This window comes from Glandiceps talaboti, chromosome 14 (genome assembly GCF_964340395.1).
Source record: "Glandiceps talaboti chromosome 14, keGlaTala1.1, whole genome shotgun sequence".
NCBI lineage: Eukaryota > Metazoa > Hemichordata > Enteropneusta > Spengelidae > Glandiceps > Glandiceps talaboti.
In genome coordinates this window covers 23,615,195-23,638,521 of record NC_135562.1, presented here as the reverse complement: position 1 = coordinate 23,638,521, position 23,327 = coordinate 23,615,195, and the positions used below count along the sequence as shown (strand labels likewise).

The window sequence follows — 23,327 nt, the reverse complement described above, 5'->3', positions numbered from 1 at the left end:
CTGGTAATGTAGTTGGTTATCACGGTTTTTAATGCATACCACATCTTAATTGCACATATCCACTGTAGTGTAGCTAATAGAAGGGGTGGCTAAAATAATTCTAGGGTTTCATTTGGTGGGTCTTAACATTTCAAGAGGAGCTACACAATTAGTTTAACAGTAAATTTGCGTTCATTTCCAAACTGTACAACTGGAAATTTATTGATATTTCAAGTGATAAAATTAAAATGAGTGAATAAAATCAACTTGGATTTTTTTCCTATATCATGATTACTATTTTTTTTTTAAATTGACCTACCTGCCCAATATGTTGGGTTTAGTTGCCCGTTGAGCATTTTTGTTTTTGCCATAAAGGAATATATTTGCTTATCAAATACCTAGTTAACTTGCTAATGTTATGAACCCATATTTACTTAGTACGCAAATACATACTAAATTAAATGTTAAAATCTGAGTAGTTTCGATTAATGTCAGCAGCAATGCATTACTCATTACCGGTAAACACAAAAAGAAAAAAAAAATAATTGTCCTTACCAGCATTTGTCTTGAAAGTATGATATTTGGGCTGTTCATTATTGGTTTTATTAGAAGCACCAAGATCCCCAACTGCAATAAAGGTAAAGTAATTATAATTGCATTATTGACTAGAATTTCACATGTATTCTGCAGGTGGTAATTTCAAAACTTCCCCAAAGTATTATAGCTAAGGTACATATTTCTACTACCACTTATTAAAGTCAAGAAGTCATTGGGCCAATTGTTTTGATAGTTGGTGAGGACATCACTTATGGTTTCTAGTTGATCACATTACATGTATGGGATATGGGTTAAAAAATAAGATTTTTGTTACAAAAAGATCAACTGATCTTGCTTACACTTGCTGTTGATATTTCTAGTGAATGTGAAAAACCAAAATATATTAGGTCTTGAAATATGCTGTTGGGGTTAGAAGTCTCAAATAAAAATTACCTGGGCATATTAAGCTGAAATATTTTGAAGGTATGTTCATGTGGTTTGGATATGAAGAAAAATGGTGATACACTGGCCTATCTGGTATAAAAATTAGCATAATACATTTTTCTAAAAATCAAAACTCAAAAACTACTAGACCGATTAAACTAAAATTCAGTGAGGGTATGTTTTAGGAATGTGAACGTTGTGATGAGTGATATTCACATTCTGTCTAAAATTTGCATTTCTGTCTAAAGTCTGAAATGTAAACTGTGGTGGGTTTGTTCTCTTGGGTGTGGATATGAAGACTTATCATATGTCTATGTCAATATCTCCCCATTACATGATATGGGAAATTAAAAGTCATTACATTCACATTATATGTCACCGGGAAGTGTCTCCTTAGTGAATAAGATATGGCGCTACCAAATGTAAAGAAACAAAATGGGGATCAATGTGCACAATTGATGTCACTATAAATTATTGCAAAAAATAAGATATGTTCCAGAACTGCTGTAGTAGTATAGAATGGATAATACAGACATGTATGAGCAGAATTTTTCCATGTTCCCTTAAATGTGGAAATTATTGTAAAATTGTGAATTTAAGGATAAGCTTTAAATTTTCAGAAATATTGCAACATATCAGTAAATTCAATTGTGCATTGAGGTAATTTGTCATATTGTGTATAAACTATAACCCAAACACTGAGTATGCAATACAAATATATGGAGTTATACAATGGATAAGATGGTGGTTAGCACTAGATTTCACATGCTGAAGTCATTTGGTAAAATAAGATAGGCGGTTATTGATAAATCTATGTAGACAATAAGTGTCATCTGTGTGTGAGAAGGATGCAGGTAAACTGGACTTAAGTATGTAGTGGTGATGTTATCAAAGCTGAAGTACCTGTACTTACCATCAACTTTGCCTATTGAATCACACATAGTTTGAGCTGAGACTCTGGTGGCTGAAACGAAATTCAATGTAAATTATTCTATTGGTCATAATAACACAAACAAATGTACATCATATACATACACTCCAGTACATATGTGCAACATTCAACATATATATACAAACAACAGAATTGTTACAACCAAGCAATGCATCAATATGGATAGTATAGAGCCTGGCTTTCATGATCAAGTTAAACTAAGTTACAGGTAAGTTATTCCTTAGTGTTCACATCTGTGTTATTGTGTGATTCCATGAATCAAGAATATATTAGTCTTGTATATACAAGAATAACGGTCAAATCTTACATACAGTAAGATATGTGATGATTATATATGCAAAGTAAAATAACAGAAATCCAGAGTCATGTATATATGTTCCTACCTGGTACTGCTGAGGAATTGTGGTCTGGATCACTTTGGAAGGAGCTCCCTCCTGAAATGAAATGATACATAGAAAAGGTTTGGTTTAGAATGTTTTGAAATGTCATTCATGGTTGTTTATTCATAAAGTGTGCACTTTTCACATTTTATGACCCAAATTTCAAACCTGTGGTGTAATGTTTATTTGAGCAACATTCTCACGAGACATCATAAGTAACATCTCTACCAAATATTAAAGCAATCTGTGTAAGTTGTTCACACACACACACACACACACACACACACACACACACACACACACACACGTTTCCATGATACTGTAAAACACATTGAACCTGTCAAAAAAAGGAAAATTGTCCTCACCCAATATCATTGGCATTTCTCAATTGAAATTGTTCACACACACACACACACACACACACACACACACACACACACACACACACACACACACACACACACACAGATGTTTCTATGATACATACCGGTATAACACTGAACTGAAGTTCATCATATTTATTCAGAATGTAATGAAATGTTATACTCATGGCACAGATCAACAGGTTACACACATGGCACAATCAAAAGAGGTAAAATATCCTTCCCTTGTGTACCTAGTGACAATATACACATTAAAATTTCTCCCTATGGTCACTTTCACCATAAGGGGAAATATACATATACATGTACCTAGTGAAAATATACACATTAAAATTTCTCCCTATGGTCACTTTCACCATAAGGGGAAATATACATACACATGTACCTAGTGAAAATATACACATTAATATTTCTCCCTATGGTCATTTAAACCATAAGGGGAAATATACATATACATGTACCTAGCGACAATATACACATTAAAATTTCTCCCTATGGTCACTTTCACTATAAGGGGAAATATACATATACCTAGTGAAAATATACACATTAATATTTCTCCCTATGGTCATTTTAACCAAAAGGGGAAATATACATATACATGTACCTAGTGAAAATATACACATTAATATTTCTCCCTATGGTCATTTTAACCAAAAGGGGAAATATACATATACATGTACCTAGTGAAAATATACACATTAAAATTTCTCCCTATGGTCACTTTCACCATAAGGGGAAATATACATACACATGTACCTAGTGAAAATATACACATTAATATTTCTCCCTATGGTCACTTTCACCATAAGGGGAAATATACATACACATGTACCTAGTGAAAATATACACATTAATATTTCTCCCTATGGTCATTTAAACCATAAGGGGAAATATACATATACATGTACCTAGCGACAATATACACATTAAAATTTCTCCCTATGGTCACTTTCACTATAAGGGGAAATATACATATACCTAGTGAAAATATACACATTAATATTTCTCCCTATGGTCATTTTAACCAAAAGGGGAAATATACATATACATGTACCTAGTGAAAATATACACATTAATATTTCTCCCTATGGTCATTTAAACCATAAGGGGAAATATACATATACATGTACCTAGTGAGAATATACACATTAAAATATCTCCCTATGGTCACTTTCACTATAAGGGGAAATATACATATACATGTACCTAGTGACAATATACACATTAAAATTTCTCCCTATGGTCACTTGTACTATAAGGGGAAATATACATGTACATGTACCTAGTGACAATATACACATTAATATTTCTCCCTATGGTCATTTAAACCATAAGGGGAAATATACATATACATGTACCTAGTAAGAATATACACATTAAAATATCTCCCTATGGTCACTTTCACTATAAGGGGAAATATACATATACATCCTAGTGACAATATACACATTAAAATTTCTCCCTATGGTCACTTGTACTATAAGGGGAAATATACATGTACCTAGTGACAATATACACATTTTAATATTTCTCCCTATGGTCATTTTAACCAAAAGGGGAAATATACATATACATGTACCTAGTGAAAATATACACATTAATATTTCTCCCTATGGTCATTTAAACCATAAGGGGAAATATACATATACATGTACCTAGTGACAATATACACATTAAAATTTCTCCCTATGGTCACTTTCACTATAAGGGGAAATATACATATACATGTACCTAGTGAAAATATACACATTAATAGTTCTCCCTATGGTCATTTAAACCATAAGGGGAAATATACATATACATGTACCTAGTGAAAATATACACATTAATAGTTCTCCCTATGGTCATTTAAACCATAAGGGGAAATATACATATACATGTACCTAGTGAAAATATACACATTAAAATTTCTCCCTATGGTCATTTAAACCATAAGGGGAAATATACATATACATGTACCTAGTGAAAATATACACATTAATAGTTCTATCTATCTATCTATATAATACCAGCTAATCTCCTTACGGATATCACAGCTGGGGGAAGGGGTGCATACAAAAACCTAGTAGTAGTGTTTATGTAGATTTGCCTTGAAAGTATCAGTGTCCTGACAGACTTTCATATCAGGGCTTAGTGAGTTCCAGTCCCTAATGGTTTTAGGAAAGAAACTGTGCTGATATGCTTGGTGTTTAAACCCAAGGTGCTTAAAACGGCCTCTTCTACCTGGTGCTAGAAGACTGGTGTCTCTAGTGATTGCTATTTCCCCATTTACAATTTGGAATAGTAATATTAATCTAGCATTTTGTCGTCTATCTGCTAATGGTTCCCATTTCAAACTCTGTAGCATGTTTGTTACACTGGATCTTCTAGAATAGTCTCGTTTAACAAAACGAGCACCTCGTCGCTGGATCTTTTCAATTCTTACAATGTCCTTTACTAAGTATGGATCCCAAATGGGGGCTGCATATTCTAAGCTAGAACGACACATCGATATGTATGCAGTTTCGCGTAACTTTGTTGGACAGTTGCGAAGGTTTCTCATGAGGAATCCAAGAGTACGACTAGCTTTAGAACAAATATGTGTGATATGGGGTGAGAATGATAAATTGTCGCTGAAAAGTACACCTAAATAATTGATAGAGTTCACAGATTTCAATAGCGTATTGCACATAGTATAAAAACGAATGGCTTTGGCTCCATGGCGCTTTATGGACAACACATAGCATTTAGATGTATTAAATTTCATGTCCCATTTTTCAGCCCAATGTTCTAGAAGGTTCAGGTCATTTTGAAGGATGATATGGTCTCTCTCAGATCTTATTGGTCGATATAACAGCGCATCATCTGCAAACAGGCGAAGTTGAGATTGAATGTTTTCGGTGATGTCGTTTACATAACAAAGGAAAAGTACAGGGCCCAGTACTGTGCCCTGAGGCACACCTGATAGAACTGGAGCAGGTTTTGATGAAATACCATCTACTACGATGTGTTGAGATCTACCCTCAAGAAAACTTTTGATCCAAGCTAGGGTACTCCCGTGTATACCATAAAAATGAAGTTTGGCCAGCAGCTTACGATGATTTACTACGTCAAATGCTTTGGAAAAATCCAATACATTTATGTCAACCTGTTTGTTATTATCATAGTGTTTAGCCAAGTCAGATACTGTAAGGAGTAGTTGAGTAGTACATGAGCGACGTCGGCGAAAGCCGTGTTGCAAGTCTGTTATTATTTGATGTTTTTCCAGGTGTTTCATTAAATTTGACACAATGATATGTTCCATTAATTCTCCCTATGGTCATTTAAACCATAAGGGGAAATATACATATACATGTACCTAGTGAAAATATACACATTAAAATTTCTCCCTATGGTCATTTAAACCATAAGGGGAAATATACATATACATGTACCTAGTGAAAATATACACATTAAAATTTCTCCCTATGGTCATCTAAACCATAAGGGGAAATATACATATACATGTACCTAGTGAAAATATACACATTAATATTTCTCCCTATGGTCATTTAAACCATAAGGGGAAATATACATATACATGTACCTAGTGAAAATATACACATTAATAGTTCTCCCTATGGTCACTTTCACTATAAGGGGAAATATACATATACATGTACCTAGTGAAAATATACACATTAATATTTCTCCCTATGGTCACTTTCACTATAAGGGGAAATATACATATACATGTACCTAGTGAAAATATACACATTAATAGTTCTCCCTATGGTCATTTAAACCATAAGGGGAAATATACATATACATGTACCTAGTGAAAATATACACATTAATATTTCTCCCTATGGTCATTTAAACCATAAGGGGAAATATACATATACATGTACCTAGTGAAAATATACACATTAATATTTCTCCCTATGGTCACTTTCACTATAAGGGGAAATATACATATACATGTACCTAGTGAAAATATACACATTAAAAGTTCACAGCAAGGTCAAAATGGCAGCTTCGAACGATGTCGTCTGCCAACCTCAAGAGAAGAGAGCAAGATTTTCATGAGGTATATTATAAAACACATATTGCCTGGCCTATATTTGGCCTATAGCACCCGTTTATTACCCCCTCGTGACTGTGAGTTACCAGAATTACATGCTATTTCCTGAGGCCGAAGGCCGAGGGAAATAGCATGTGATTCTGGTAACTCACAGTCCCCCGGGTGTAATAAACAGGTGCTATAGCCCTCATGGCCAGGCAATATGTGTTCAATATACATATACCTAGTGACAATATCCACATTAATATTTCCCTCTATGGTCACTTTCACCATAAGGGGAAATGATACATACATGTATACCTAGTGACAATATACACATTAAAATTTCTCCCTAAGGTCACTTTTACTATAAGGAGAAATATACATATACCTAGCGACAACATATACATATAAATTTCCTCCTATGGTCACATTTCCTGACTTGAGTTTGTGCTCATTGATTGCCAAAAGTTTTCACTCGTCACTATATTGGGAATAGAAATGATATGTTTATGGCAACTTAAACCTTTTTCTGCTATCAGAGGTAGTATATTACTCGATAGTGAGATATTTTCGGCTACCATTAATTTTGCTATTTAGGATACAGGAGATTGCACCAACCTGTTTTTGCTCCCATGGCAAATTCTTCACACCATAATCACAGAGAATTTCTTCTCCTTCTTCAATATCTTTAATTGTGAAGAGGCAAAGCACTGGTGATCCATCCAATTTAAGTAATTTCATTTTGGAATTTGGTACCCCATGATTTACCAAACGCCCCATACATGAGTTTGGTTCTTCTAGCTGTAGCATCGATACTGTAAAAAAGAACACATATATCAGATTCTCATCTTGCAACATGGTTTTTGTCAAGGGAAGTCATGTCTTACTAACTTACTCAAATTTCTGGATGAAACGACACAATATGTAGATGTTATATACTTAGACTTTGCAAAGGCTTTCAACAAAGTATCCCATGTCAGATTAATTAACAAAATGGAAAACCATGGTATAACTGGTCCTGTCCTTCAGTGGGTCAAGGCATGGCTAACTGATCGTCAGCGAGTTGTCATAAATGGAACTTCATCAGCATGGAAAGCAGTCATAAGGGACTGGTCAGTTTCTTCAGCCTGGGTGGGGGGAGGGGGTGGATTGGGAGGGGGGTCGGTCACCCTGTTTTTGACTTTTTATACAATGGCGTACCATGTATAGCTTTGTCTGAAATGTGGTACATGTAAATATTTGTTCTTCTCCCTGTTTCTTACATAAATTCTTTAATATTAATTATTAGTTCAAGCATAACTATAAATATACATATACATGTATTACCTAGCTACCACACTAGTTACAGAACATGTCAAATTGAACTTGAAGGTTTCGTAATGACCGATAATCTTCATAGATAGTTTATAAAAGAAGTTATTAGTTAATCTAAAATGTTCCCTACTCATCACTATGAACTTGTCAGAAGCACAGTCGCTTGTAAACTGTTATTCCTTTCCTAAATGGTGTTATTCTTGTCTATGACGGTCCTAATACAGAACAATGACATTATTATAGGGATTGGCGATATTCTTATAAAATTGGTAGCGATGTCATAAATACAACACAAGTTGGGAAACCAAGCTTGGCCAAGCCATTACCAAAACGGTGACATCCGATTTTCATCGATCCAAAAGTATTGCCAAAACACCAAATGTAACCAAAACATAACCACCCATGCCACACTTGCATATCACTGGACCAACCTGATCACTAATGTGCAACAACATCGATCTAAAATACGTTTACGATCGCGTTTCCGAAACAATACCCTCATAGTTGAAAAATACCGCGGAATCAGGTTGACCTGTCATGTTAATGAGGTGGTGCAACGTCACTACGTTAATATAGCATGATATATTCATTCATGATGAAGAGAACTATGGCTAAACATGTCTTACAGTGCGTTTTTTTTTGACGTGGGAGCGTGATATGGTAACTGTACTGTAATCAATAATGTGTCATCCACTATGTACCCGTGTTTGGCATGATGCAGTACTTTTCCAGACACAACAATGGCAACAAAAATGTGACATTTCTAAGTTTATACGTTGATTACAACATGACAGGACATACATTATCATATGCATCAAATTGAAAGCAATCAGACTACGCATTTTTTTTATTCATTACACATATACTCTTAATAAGCTACATTTCCAAACATTTGCAATGTCCCATATTTGTTCAATAACCACCATCTCCAATCCACCACAACAAAACACAAGAAAGACTACAAAAATAAGACATCTTTGATAGCAAGAGAGGGAGTGCCCCCTTCTCTTCAGTATCGACCTGAGAGGATGTCAGTAGAAGCTCCAGGGGTATTTTCCCTGAGGTTTCAGAGGTAATTTGATGAAGTATTATGTAAAGAAAATCAGTTTCTTTAATTTTCTATATACCTTTTTTGAAAGCTGTATTTTTTTCCATGTAGCCTCCCAAAAGATGGTGTTTGTGAATGCAGTATTACCAATAAAGATAAATATGTTTATTGTGTTAATGTAGCAGAGATAAATTGTGTTAGAATTCATAGTGGTTACTAGTTGATGCAGCATTATAGAAACTTCTTTCATCTTTCCTTTCTTTTTCCTTTAGCAGGCTAACATTTTATCCATTTTTGGCAATCAATGAGCACAAACTCAAGTCAGGAAATGTGACCATGGGGGAAATTCATATGTATATATTTTCACTAGGTATATGTACAACTATGGAATGTAGAGAGTTGCGGTTGCTTGCATGAAGTGAGCTTCAAGCAAGGACAATTTAGGTAAAGACCAATCTGATTAAAATCCGATGTGGTGAAAGTGGCTAGATGTCCTTATTTACCTCTATTCATCGTGTTGTGACTTTGTTTTGTTCGCAGTGATTGAACAAAACAAACGTCACAACACGATGAATAGAGGTAAATAAGGACATCTAGCCGCTTTCACCACATCGGATTTTAATCAGATTGACCACACACGTTTGTACAGTCACACAATGTTTCGACCAGAATTGAAGTCATCATCTTGCTAATCAGAGGATGTATGATCATAGCAAAGATGTCAGAATTACATGTACCAAGCGAAGACAACAGTACTTGATTTGGTATAACATGTTTACAGGAGGCATCGTCTACCCTTGCAAGTCGATGGGAAAGCCAAAGTCAATTATTTACATGTCAGACAAACAGTTGAGTTTTAAATAATGATAAATCGATCACATGTCGAGTATTTTTTTTCAACTCTCCCAACTTTTGAGCGTAAATTTACATGAACTATTTTTCGAGGGATGACTTCATTTTGTAAAAGTAGTGCTACTTGTGCGCCTGTTGGATAACAAAATAAATCATTCGAAGTACATGAATAGATACAATAATAAAACCATTTCAATACTGATTTCAGTGATCAACAAATAACATGTTGTATGTAGCTTGAATTATAATAAGATGAAGTTGTTGTTGTTGTTGTTGTTGTTTACGAAATTGTATCTAATATTATACTTCATAATGGTATGAGCCTCTGGTATGAGCCACACTGCCCCAGTTGATCATTATCACATGCAGTGTCCTAATCAGTAAACAGAGTCGTTGGATGTTGGATCCCATGTTGTTTATACTTTGAAAAGTTACCGACACTGATTATATTGTTTGTCTTTGCTTGAAACTTGTCTCATTCTTCATTGCCACAAGCAAGCAACCTCAACGCTGTTATTTCCAGAGTATATTTCTCCTTATAGTACAAGTGACCATAGGGAGAAATTTTAATGTGTACATGTATATTGTCACTAGGTATAATATGTATATTTCCCCTTACAGTGAAAGTGACCATAGGGAGAAATTTTAATGTGTATATTGTCACTAGATATATGTATATTTCCCCTTATAGCAAAAGTGACCATAGGGAGAAATTCTTCTGACAAACCATAGGAATTATTCACAAAAGAGTATTGCAGCCTGCCAGCTGAAAATGCAAGACTATCTGCTGACTGGATCTATCTGATGTCAGCACACCATGATTTTTGTTTTCTTAATACTTTGCTGTGTACCAAAAATTATTTTAACATGACCCTTCCCCCATTCTCCATTTGTAAAAAGTAACCCTCCTCTTTGTCCTATTTTGTAAAACATGACAATTGCATATACTGAAGGTTAACCAATCTTCCCATTATATGTATACATACAAATTAAAAGATTTTGACTCTGTATTAGAAAGCAATATTTGTACATGTAAATTTACCTCCCGTTATTGGCAAGATATTTTGTTCCATTTTATATAAGAGACAGGATTTATGGTTAAATGAAAACGGTCCTATCATCGAACTACAATCAGCCTTTAAGAAATAGCGAAGTGCAATAGATAATATATTTATTCTTAATACTATTATTACAGATTATTTAGCTAAACCCAAAGGAAGAATGTTTTGTGCGTAAGTCGATTTTGAAAAAGCCTTTGATAGGGTACAACACTATCTACTCTTCTATAAGTTATTCAAATCTGGTATGAAGGGAAATTACTTTCGTACTTTAATGTCAATGTATAGCAATGTTCAAGCTTGTGTTCGAACACCTCATGGTTTGACTAACTTCTTTCATTGTAATTGTGGCTTAAACAGGGGTCTGTTATATCCCCACTTTTATTTTGCTTTTTTGTAAATGACATCGAAAGAGAACTACAAACCGAAAAATCTGCCGGAGTCTATATTGCTGGCCTAAATTTGTGGCTATTACTATTTGTAGACGATCTGGTCTTAATGAGTGATACCGTCGTTGGGCTGCAAAGATTATTAAATAAATTGTCCATGTATTGTAAACGTTGGCTCCTAAATGTAAATCATGCCAAAACTAAAATTATTGTATTTAACAAGGTGGGATAATTAAGAAAACTGAGAAATGGTTCTTAGATGGGCACAAACTTGACGTTGTCCCTTTTTATAAATACTTCGGAATCATTATGTCGAGTAGCGGCAAATGGTATTTAGCTCAGAAAACCCTTGCACTTCAAGCAAGCAAAGCTATGTTTACTGTTCAAAACCAACTGGCTAAACTTGGAGACATACCAGTCAATGCCGCGCTTAAAGTTTTTGATGGAAAAATATCACAGATACTCAACTATGCAGCAGAGATTTGGGGTTTTCATAAAGAAACTGACATTGAACGTGTCCATAGTAAATTTCTACGTTACATATTGGGTTTAAATCGACATACGCCAAACTGTGCTTCCCTTCCTGAAACCGGTCGTTTACAATTAATTGTTACCAGACAAATCAAAATAATCAAGTATTGGTTTAAGTTGTTAAATTTGAAACCAGACCGCATCCTGTCTCTATGCTATAAGTATCAGTACGGAACGGCTGAAAATGATGTAAATTGTTGGGCCCTTGACGTCAAACACTTGTTATGTTGTTTTGGTTTTAGTGAAGTATGGCAGACACAGGGTGTTGGAAATGAAAATAGTTTTATCAATATATTCAAGGACAGGTGCAAGGATATCAATAGTCAACTAATACACAGTGAAATGTTAGAAACCTCTAAACTAGACATGTATTGTAATTTCAAATCTTTATTGACCTATCATATGAGATTTACCTAGACGTAGTGGACAAAAAAGTGTTCCGCTATGCACTCTGTCGCCTTCGTACGTCATCTCATCAGCTACAAATTGAAAACTGTAGATGGGAAAGAACAAAACCCCCTAGAAGTGATCGAGTGTGTCCTTTCTGTCAAAATGGAACAATTGAAGATGAATATCATTTTTGTCTGGTCTGTCCTACATATGATGACATACGAAGGAAGTACATTCCAGATTATTTCTTCGACCCACCTGCTCTACAAAATGTATTTAAGTTCTTAATACTATTATCAACAAAACATGAACATTTAATTAGACAACTCTCATGTTATGTTCACTTTGCTTTTCAGAAAAGAGCTGAAATGATTGAAAAATCTGGATGACGGTAAACAACTGTACAACTTTTGGTTTATAAAGTTTTGTACATAAAGGCCGGTGGCCTAATATTATACGAATAAAACATTTATTCATTCATACAAATTAAAGGATTATGACTCTGTATTAGAAAGCAATATTTGTACATGTAAAGTGACAAACAGTGAAAGACTAGCTAGTTACCTTTCTCTTATAACCACACACAATCTAGTTAGTATCTAAAACATGCTTTCCATGTTGTGCATACTCTGCCTGATCTGGTCACTTGTAAAAGTTCCTGATATCATTGTCATCATCATCATCATCGTCATCACCTTCACCTTCAGTATTGCCATTATCAGTGTCACTCATCTGACTCACTGGTACTACTTAATTAAGTCAGTACAAGTCTCACTGTCCGTGTTCTCTATTACATTCAAAACTAAATCACCACCACCACCACCACCACCACCACCACCACCACCACCATCATCAGCATCTACATCAGTATATGGTACGTCTCAATACTTCTTTTGCTGGCACTCATTAGAAGTTGATGTTTGTGTTGGAGTTGGCATGGAGGTACCTTGTTAATATTGTGCATACTATTCCTTTTACCTCCATGGAGTTGGCAATCCAGTTATACCTTTGTTGTTGTTGTTATTTAATATTAACACGTGTTCTTCTGATGGCGAGCCCTGTGACCTGGCAAACTTATGCTGTTCACGAAGAATTCTGTCCAACTCTTCCTTCGAGTCTATTGTCTCACAGATACTATCAACTTTGTCATAACCAAGATATATCGGGACATCCATAACTTTATCTAAATTGTGCATTCGACGTTCGACATGTCGCGACACCATGTCTGATAGCAGGAGGGACGAAAAGCTTCAAAAGTTCAAGCGTCACTCGACTCTGAACTCCAGTATGGCACAAACAAATCACCAACAAACTAACAGAGTCAACAACAAAGGTCACTCTGCGAGCGATATTCTTATAAAATCGGTAGCGATGTCATTTCCACAGTCACACACACAACACAGTGTGTGACTGTGGAAATGACATCGCTACCGATTTTATAAGAATATCGCCAATCCCTATAATAACATCATTGTTCTGTATTAGGACCGTCATAGACAAGAATAAAACCATTTAGCGGTGAACGAACTTACGCATATCGTAAGTACAGTACTAGCAGTAGTAGTAAGAAAACCGTCTAGAAACGGGACAACTACCGATTACCAGATTTAACGATTTCGATATTACCGTATCACTTTCTTCTAACGATGTCTTTAGACCTTAAAAAGTACAAAGATTCCCCCCCCCCCCCCACATTTTGGAGAAAACTGATACTCAATCAATGAATTGTACGGTGTACGCCGGCGTACAGTTTGACGTTGTACTGAACGATAACAGCTGATAACAATTTGACGATTACCTATTGCGCTGACATTGATCATACCTAGTATTCAACCGAAATAGCTATAAACATCATTTGATTCAAAAATTAAACTAGAATTTTGAGGGAATGCTATTGATTTTCGAACAAATGCAAAATTCAACACCAAAATTTATTTACGGACGATACGATGGCGGCCAATGTACAACATATTATAATGTTGTTCAGGCCCCGGGGTCCAGACGATCGGGATTTCTTTTTTCAATCGTTCTCAAATCGAACAAGACTTTATTTCTGAGTGAAAAGTATTTTCGACTTACAGCTCATAAACAAATCCAGTGAAAAAATGTTAAAAAACTTATACTTTCAACAATTTTGTAAGTATACCGCGCAACTTAATTTTAAAACTTCGGACACCCGGCCCACCTGCCCCTTGCACTGTGCCCGCCATGTTGGATACGATACGAAACTCAGGTTTTAGACGCATCATAAATATATGTGACCGAAATAAAAGTTAAATTGTTTTAATCAAGATTAAATTATATTCATTGGGCTTTGAAGGAAAAAATGTCCAAGATGCAAGGCTTCAAAACAAAGATATGCTTTATACTGTACAACTACTAGTACAAGGGGGCATCCAGTTTACAAGTTTCATTTTGAAGCGACGGACATTTTCTCAATCGATCTAGAATTAAATAACTTCATTTCTGCCAGAATATTTTCGTCACACAGCCAAACCATATACTTTTGTTTTGATAGTATTGGGGTTTGTATTTCAAAAAGAGGTTACGAAATATTGGCTTTGAAACAGTAAAATACTACATTACGAAGAATGAGGCAGTGGTGTTCAACAATGTCCGACCGACTGCAGACATGATTTGACTTCTGACTGAATAATCTTTTTAGCTTAGAACTATCATAATAAACTACCAAATTTCTCCAAAAAAGGGGAATTATACTTACAATTTTGGAATGATACTTACTGAAAAAGTTCTTCACTCAATCACTGTGGTCAGCCGAGCTCTGCACTCCACCACGGACTGAATCTGACGCGACAACTGTAAGTCACGTGACAATTTACGTTCGATGTAGCAAACAGAAGTTTTCAGCGCATTGTCAAATATATAACTTCTGAGGAGCAATTTTAGAAGGGCCCAATCACTATATATTTTGGTTTTTGGGCGTAAAAATTAACAATAATCCTCGAGACTTGGCGAATATGTCCGTTTGAGTCTCGGTAACATGTATGTGGAGAGATAATACAGATATTATATGAAAATTAAGATTTAAATTTAAAAAAACCTCACTTCCCCCCATGGTTGACTTTTTATGCATCGAACATATAAACTGTCGATTTTGGAGTCCCTGATATCACCAATTTAAATCAGTTCCTGTGGTTGAAACCTGATATATGAGATTGTATTATCATTCCCTGTTGTGTCAATCTTTAACACTTCAAGAGGCACATCGGAAAGTATTGAATCATAATCTCAAAACGTTAAGGGGAAACAAAATTTTCTCCCTAAAGATGATTTCCCCCTATGGTAGATTTTTTCCGCATGTATATTCCCCCTAATCCTCAGATAGGTACATATATATATATATATATATATATATATATATATATATATATATATATATATATATATATATATATATATATATATATATACACACATACACATACATACATACATACATACATACATACATACATACACACACACACACACACACACACATACATACATACATACATACATACATACATACATACATACATACATACATACATACATACATACATATATCAGGGGTCGAAATAATGGCCTTTTACTTGCCCTGGGCAAGTGATTTGAAGGCTTGGGCAAGTTGTTTTGAAAAGTACTTGTCCCAAGGGGCAAGGAGAATTTCTTATGATTTTTGATCAGGGATGTGTTTTTGCCTGTGTTCATGCTGTACTTATCAGACACTACACATGTCTGATAGGGCTTTGGATACATTGTATAACCATGGTGCCAACAAGTCTGGAAAATTATAACATTGTAGCAATATTGAGAAGACGAACTACTGTAACATATTGATACATCACCTAAGTAGGTCTGTGTCTTTGTACAAAATTTGGTAGGGTCAGATCAAAGACGTGCCGCAATAGTGCGCGTAAGTACAACTGATAACTTCAAACATACTAGTAACAAATTTCAAATTTGGCGCCTCTTACAGTTATCGAGGTTGCCGTTGTTAGACACCACTTTGTACGTCTAGCTGTGACGATGTCATTGAATAAACGGGGGTTTCCAACCCCATTTAGCGTACGATCGAGAATTGCTGAATTATTTATAAATGGGAACTCATTTGGCAATATAGCCCAGCAGACTGGTGTGTCGAAAGGCACAGCTTACAACATATGTAAGAAATTAGTGTCAACTGGCGAAATTGCGGTGGGAAAACGCATCAACACATATAGACGGCAGTTGAATGATGACATCTTGCAACACATTGAATTCTATAAAACAGAACGACCTAGTATATACCTACGAGAAATACAACGGAAACTGGTGGACGACAATATTTTCACCGCGGACGAAGTTCCATGTATATCAACAATTCATCGTGGTGTCACCAACTATCTAAACATGTCGCGCAAGAAACTAAGTAGTGTACCAGCCGAATCTACAACACCACAGAACGAAGAACGGCGAATGGATTTCATGGAAATTGTCTCGGATTATCGTGCTGACCAACTACATTGGTTTGATGAATCTGCTGTTATTCGTACTACAGGTAATCAAATTTATGGACATGCAGTTATCGGCCAACTGGCAGTCGAAATTCAGAGACACTCGTCAAATGCAACATTCACAATAAATTTACTTATTGGTACGTCAGGCGTCGACCATTCTGATATCCTTTTAGGCCCTTCCAATGGATTAGAGATGATCAATTTTTTCCTTGAAGCAATGGGTTTTGAGGATGACTTTGGAAATCAGTGTCTGGCACCTGGAGATTGCGTCATTATGGACAACTGTGGTTTCCACCATGCAAGATTCGTCGAACCGTACCTTCATCACATGCTAGGGCAGCGAGGTGTTCGTCTGCTTTTCCAACCACCATATAATCCCGAATATAATGTCTGCGAACTCTGTTTTCGACTAATTAAATGTGTATTACGAGAAAACCAAGAGTACTCATACCGTTTCACAGAGCTTGCTGTCGCTGATGCCATTCAAAGGATTACACCTGGGGCCTGTCGTGCTTTTGCTGAAGACTGTGGATATGTTTAAACTATAATGACGATAACTTGAACTGAACATTGTAAATTATTTATTAGACATAGTGCAAGTCATGAGATAATTATGGTTTTTCAAATGTGGTTTGAACATAAACTATTGGGGTTTTGAAAATTGATTGACATAATTACAAAAATAGTATTTCGTAATTGCCAAAAGATATCTATACTGTATACAGAATTCTGCAGATTTCTTCTACAGTTTATCAGGATTATATTCTACAAGGGGCCCATGCAAAATTATTTACTTTATTTAGCTTACAAAAAAGTAGGTCAAACATGTATATAAAATACAAACAATACTACATGTACACAACATACACATACATACATACATACATACATAGGTACATACATACATACATACACACACACACACACACACACATACATACATACATACATACATACATACATACATACATACATACATACATGTTTTACACAAAACATTTAAAATGGCTGTTGATAAGCTACTATTATTGACTACTGTATACTATTACACACTGGTCATTGTAGTACACACATGATACTATAGTCACCTGCTTTTTCAATAAATCATTTATTGTAAATCAGAACTGTCACAAAAACATGTCAGTTTGAACGCCATACAGTCATGTCCCTGTGGAAACAAACATGAAAAGCGGTGAAAAATGTCAACTAGTATAACAAATTTAACTTTTTAGTCTTTTCCAGTTATTTTTTTTACAAACCAACTATGTAGATCAGTGAGAAAAAATCTATACTGATACTATCCAACTTTGTTTTAACAATACATGTAGTACTACTCTACTTTCACTTTCTTTACAAAGCATGTAGAATATACTGTTTCTGGACATTATACTGAACTGTACACACGAACAGTAACATGTTCCTTCATTTATTACCAGTGTGGAATAGCATGAAAGTGTTCTTGACAATCATCCATAGGTCTAACTTCAGATGAGTACTAGTTGTCCAAGTAAAAACAATTTATTACTCTATAATAACCATGGAAATACAATGTAAATCATTCTGTTCGATCAATGTGAATTTAAAATAAACAAGTGATAAATGATTGAAGATAATTTAACCTGGTTTTAGTAACTGACTTTGTCCTTAGCTGTTGTGAACATTTACTGCTGTGTTGGTAGTCACTACAAATGTACATTGACAGTACTACTTAGTTCATTGTCATCATGTATTGGAGCGTTGGTACCGTTATTGTTAATCACAATGCTAGCAGTAGTAACAACGACTGGTGTCGATACCGGTGTGGTGTATACCTGAGTAGGGCTGGTTATTGTGGAGGTAACTTGTCGTTCATTGCTAGCCACTATCGTGCCGAGCGGCTGTCTCACTGCATGCTGAAATGGCCATGGACTCATAAATGGGTAAGTACTCCCAAACCATGGGGTCTGGGGGATAAACGGTGACATGGGTAGTGGTGGAGGAGCAAAGGGAGGAAGTGGCGCTCCGGAGCCAAAACTTGATAAGTTATTTGTAGTAAAATCTTTCCCGCTAAGATTTGAAGAGACGACAGACTTTATTGGCGAGGTTTCTCTCACTTTGTTTACAACACTAGGTGAAATCTCTTCATATTCTTCAGGCGATAATCCAGTAGAATACTCTGAAGTTTTCTCCTTTCCCTTTGCTAGCAACCTCGGAAATTCAACGGCATCGTTGAGATCAGGTGGAGGTAACTTCCCATCTAGTGCAACTTTCAATAAACACACATCTTTCATCAGTTTAGAGCGCCCTTGTAATCCAGCGTACTTCTCCGGGTAGAGTTTATGCAAGCGAGGCTTCACCACTCTGGTAAACTGTGTTTGATTTTTAGTAATAAACAGCTTTACGTTCTGTATTTCTGCTTCGGTCTCCCTAACCTTGTCTTTGACCAGTTTGATTTCTTTTTCTTTCTGAGGGAAAAAATAAAATCGAGAGAAACATTACGATGTGTATGTATTGTTGATGGAGTCCTTTTTTATTTTCAAAAGTAAATCTGGTAGTTTGTGATCAGCGGATCATCATCCAAAAACTTTTGATCTCTGTCGATCTCAGAACTACTACTAGAAATTTCCACTCACAACAGGATTTTTTAAAAATAGTGACAAGGACCATAATTATTACAACTGAATGTGATATACTATAAACATGTACAGAACCGCATTCGAATTCAACCGGTAGACAAGCATAAACAGTTCATGATAAACAAATGTCAATGTATGTTTTTATCATACGGTAAATCATGGATGCATTAGTGAAATCAACCCACATCGATCATGGCTAACATGTGTCTTCATCTCAGTATATATATGTAATGGGGGAGAGTGCATATTTACAATGTATCGGTAACATCAGTTCGTGTATTAAGGGAACTCACCTGCCGTACAGACTCCATATGATCTTTATGTTTATCTTTGATACCACAGTACATAAAACCTGGACAAGGCTCGTAACAACACTCTTGTCGGTTCCTATTACCACTTTCTTTATGTCCACGGTGATGGCAGGTCCTACATGTAGCTTCTACGGGTTTCAAACCAGGTAGCGGTAAAACAGCTAAAGGTGGTGGTGGCGTCTTCATGTCACTCAACTCGCGTTCGAGGAATATTTTTTTCTGCGTCATCATGGCTAGTTTTTCTTCCATCTCGACTTTACGATCTTCCATCGTTGGTGCCTGTGATGGTTTTAGACGCTGTGATCCAGGGCCACAACTTTGGATTGATTTTCCGGTGTGGTCAGAGCTAGCCGACGGGCTATAGTCTAGACGGCGTTTCCTATTTGTCGACGTTGCATCACCATCAGCCATATTACATGTGACATCAGCACGCGATGTACCAAATTTAGACGATGGCCGCTTTGCAGATGTAGATGGTGAAGTACCGTCGACAACGTATAGTTTAGCACGTGGAATGCCACTCTTAGATCGTAGTATATCTCCTACAAACTGTTTGAATCGATCATTGCATGGTAAATCAACACGCTGTTTTTCCTCATCTTCTATTTGTATTCGTACTACCTGCATTCTCTTCAAATACTCCACTTGATCAGTTATAAAGTTGACAAAGTTTCGGTAGGACATAGCGAGGAAGTCCTCCTCACGAACGTACACAGGTACGATTCGTTCCTCATAGTAATATGAGAAATGGATTTTAAACAAGTATTCAGCCATGACGTTGACAACTGCGCTGGAATAAATGTGTTCTGGCGTTCTCCACGTAGGTTAGCGAGGTGAAAGTTACTAAAGCCCGCCTTTTTCTAGTATGTTTTAGTTTTATTTGCAACAATGAGCAATTGCGCGCCGGTTCGGCGGCATCATCAAAGTAAACTGTTATTCAACTTTTCCGCTGTGTAGGCAATGTTGTGACTACTATTACTAAATTTATGTCAATGCATCAGGACAAGTTGAGTAATGTATCAATATGTTGCAGTAGTTCAGCATTCATTCTTCGATTCAAAGCACTGTAAAACAATCTGGACCAGCTGTCCTTGGCGTACTTTGTTTACTCTATCAAGAAAACATACCTGGAATGTGACCAGTGACTCATTGAATATTGTTCATCAATAGTAAATTACAGCATTATTTTTCAGGTTTTGGGTGTTTGAATCAACTGCAAATTTTACAACAGTCATTTTATTTGAAAATACTACTAGGAAAATATAAACATATCATACTGGGAGAAAAATAGTTGGTGTGGATGAGGAAGGAAAGAAAATATATTGACATGGTGGAAAAGGAAATACTTAGAAAGATTTTACATCAGTGTTGAAATAAATGTTAATTTTTATATTGATAGCTTATGAAAGTGCTGAAAAAATTATTTTAACAACTACTTTTTACAAGTGAACAAAAATTGTATGCTATGCTATAGTATGAATATTAATTAGGCCATAAAAATTGATATTATCTAGGACTCCTGTTTATTGTGTGGAGAACTTTTCAGTACCCACAGAAACTTTCAAAATGACATTTTTTGATAATAAACAAAAGAAAGCCCAATCAATCACAACAGTGCATTTGTAAGCCACACAAAAATACCCCACTATTTGGAATGGGCAAGCACTTTTTGATTTGGGCAAGTACTTTTTGTTTTCTACTTGCCCAGTGGACAAGCGAAATTTTTCATTATTTCGACCCCTGCATATACATATGTATATACGTATGTATGTATGTATGTATGTATGTATGTATGTATGTATGTAGTATACATACATACATATATGACCCCTGCATATATGTATGTATGTATGTATGTATGTATGCATGCATGCATATATATATATATATATATATATATATATATATATATATATATATATATATATATATATATATATATATATATATATATATATATATATATATATATATATATATATATATATATATCTACCAGCAAAGACCCTTTTCAAACTCCATAAAATAACTAACCAATCACACTCCATTTCAGATGCATGCAATAACTTGACAAGCTGTATCAGATAGTAGGCTCTCTTGTATTGGTCCTTCTCCTGATCATCACATAGTGACAATATATCACATAACACTCCATACTGTTCAACTGAAGTATCATAACTGATGACAATAGAGAGAATAGAAAAATATTACAATCTACTACTAGTACTGCAGAGGAAAGGAGAATATGGAATCAATGCATCTGAATTTGGTTTTGGTGCAGTAATCACTGTTGATTAAATTTGAAGTGGGGTGGAGTTGGGCCAGTTATTTGACTATGAGTTAGGGGAAATAAGAATGATCACTGTTACAGGTCTGGAGGTCTGGAGGGGTGGGGGTAGGTCACTGTTATTTGACTATGAGTTAGGGGAAATAAGAATGATCACTGTTACAGGTCTGGAGGGGTGGGGTTAGGTCACTGTTATTTGACTATGAGTTAGGGGAAATAAGAATGATCACTGTTACAGGTCTGGAGGGGTGGGGGTAGGTCACTGTTATTTGACTATGAGTTAGGGGAAATAAGAGTGATCACTGTTACAGGTCTGGAGGGTGGGGGTAGGTCACTGTTATTTGACTATGAGGTAGGAGAAGTGAGAATGATCACTGTTACAGGTCTGGAGGGTGGGGGTAGGTCACTGTCATTTGACTATGAGGTAGGAGAAGTGAGAATGATCACTGTTACAGGTCTGGAGGGTGGGGGTAGGTCACTGTCATTTGACTATGAGGTAGGAGAAGTGAGAATGATCACTGTTACAGGTCTGGAGGGTGGGGGTAGGTCACTGTCATTTGACTGAGGTAGGAGAAGTGAGAATGATCACTGTTACAGGTCTGGAGGGTGGAGGTAGGTCACTGTCATTTGACTATGAGGTAGGGGATGAAAAAATGATGTGCATATGGGGAATGTAAGTCAGATTCCTGATAATATGACCGAGACTACATGGATAAGATTCTCAAAACCAAAAACACAACCCGAGAAATGCCAGCATTGAATATAGGCCTGTTCTCGGGGCGATAACTTTGGCATACATACATGTAGTATCGAGGCATATACTTCATATATTCGCTGCACTTTGTCAGAGGAAAGGGACCAACAGACAATCCCCTCGACCCAATACCTGCTAGTACTACGGCTCGAGGTATCAAACTGAGAGTTTGAAAATAGGCCAAGTCTAGTACCATGCAGTGTAGATGTACGCAGTATTGGCGTCCAAAAATATGTCATCACATCATGTCAAATGCATGTTGTGCATAGAAGACTTGCTAGCATTTTGCCTTATGTATTCTCAGATGTAGTAAGTTTACTCTACAATATGTTGCAACTTTTAAACTCAATCTTGAATAAATACAGGTGAAGGGAGAACTCATGACTTATTAGAAGCTAAGACCACAAATGATCAGACTAGAAACACCTACTGTATTAGGTGTGAATGGGGCTCTTAATCCCTCTCCCTATACTGTCACGCTCATCCTTCAAGCATGCCTTTTGTTTTAAACTCTCTCCGAAAACTGTCAAACGTTGTGCAAAATGATACTTTGGGTCTTTACATTTTTTTGCAA

The 23,327-nt window shown here is 35.9% G+C and overlaps 1 protein-coding gene across 1 annotated transcript in view; it reads right to left on the bottom strand.

Annotated features, from left to right (window-relative positions):
* LOC144445422 (separin-like) overlaps positions 1–23,327 on the bottom strand; it is a 179,089-nt gene that overhangs the window by 111,527 nt on the left and 44,235 nt on the right. Inside the window, exon 6 of the mRNA XM_078134961.1 lies at positions 21,747–21,890. Within this exon, the coding sequence (XP_077991087.1) occupies positions 21,747–21,890 (144 nt within the window). The remainder of the gene's footprint in view (positions 1–21,746; positions 21,891–23,327) is intronic.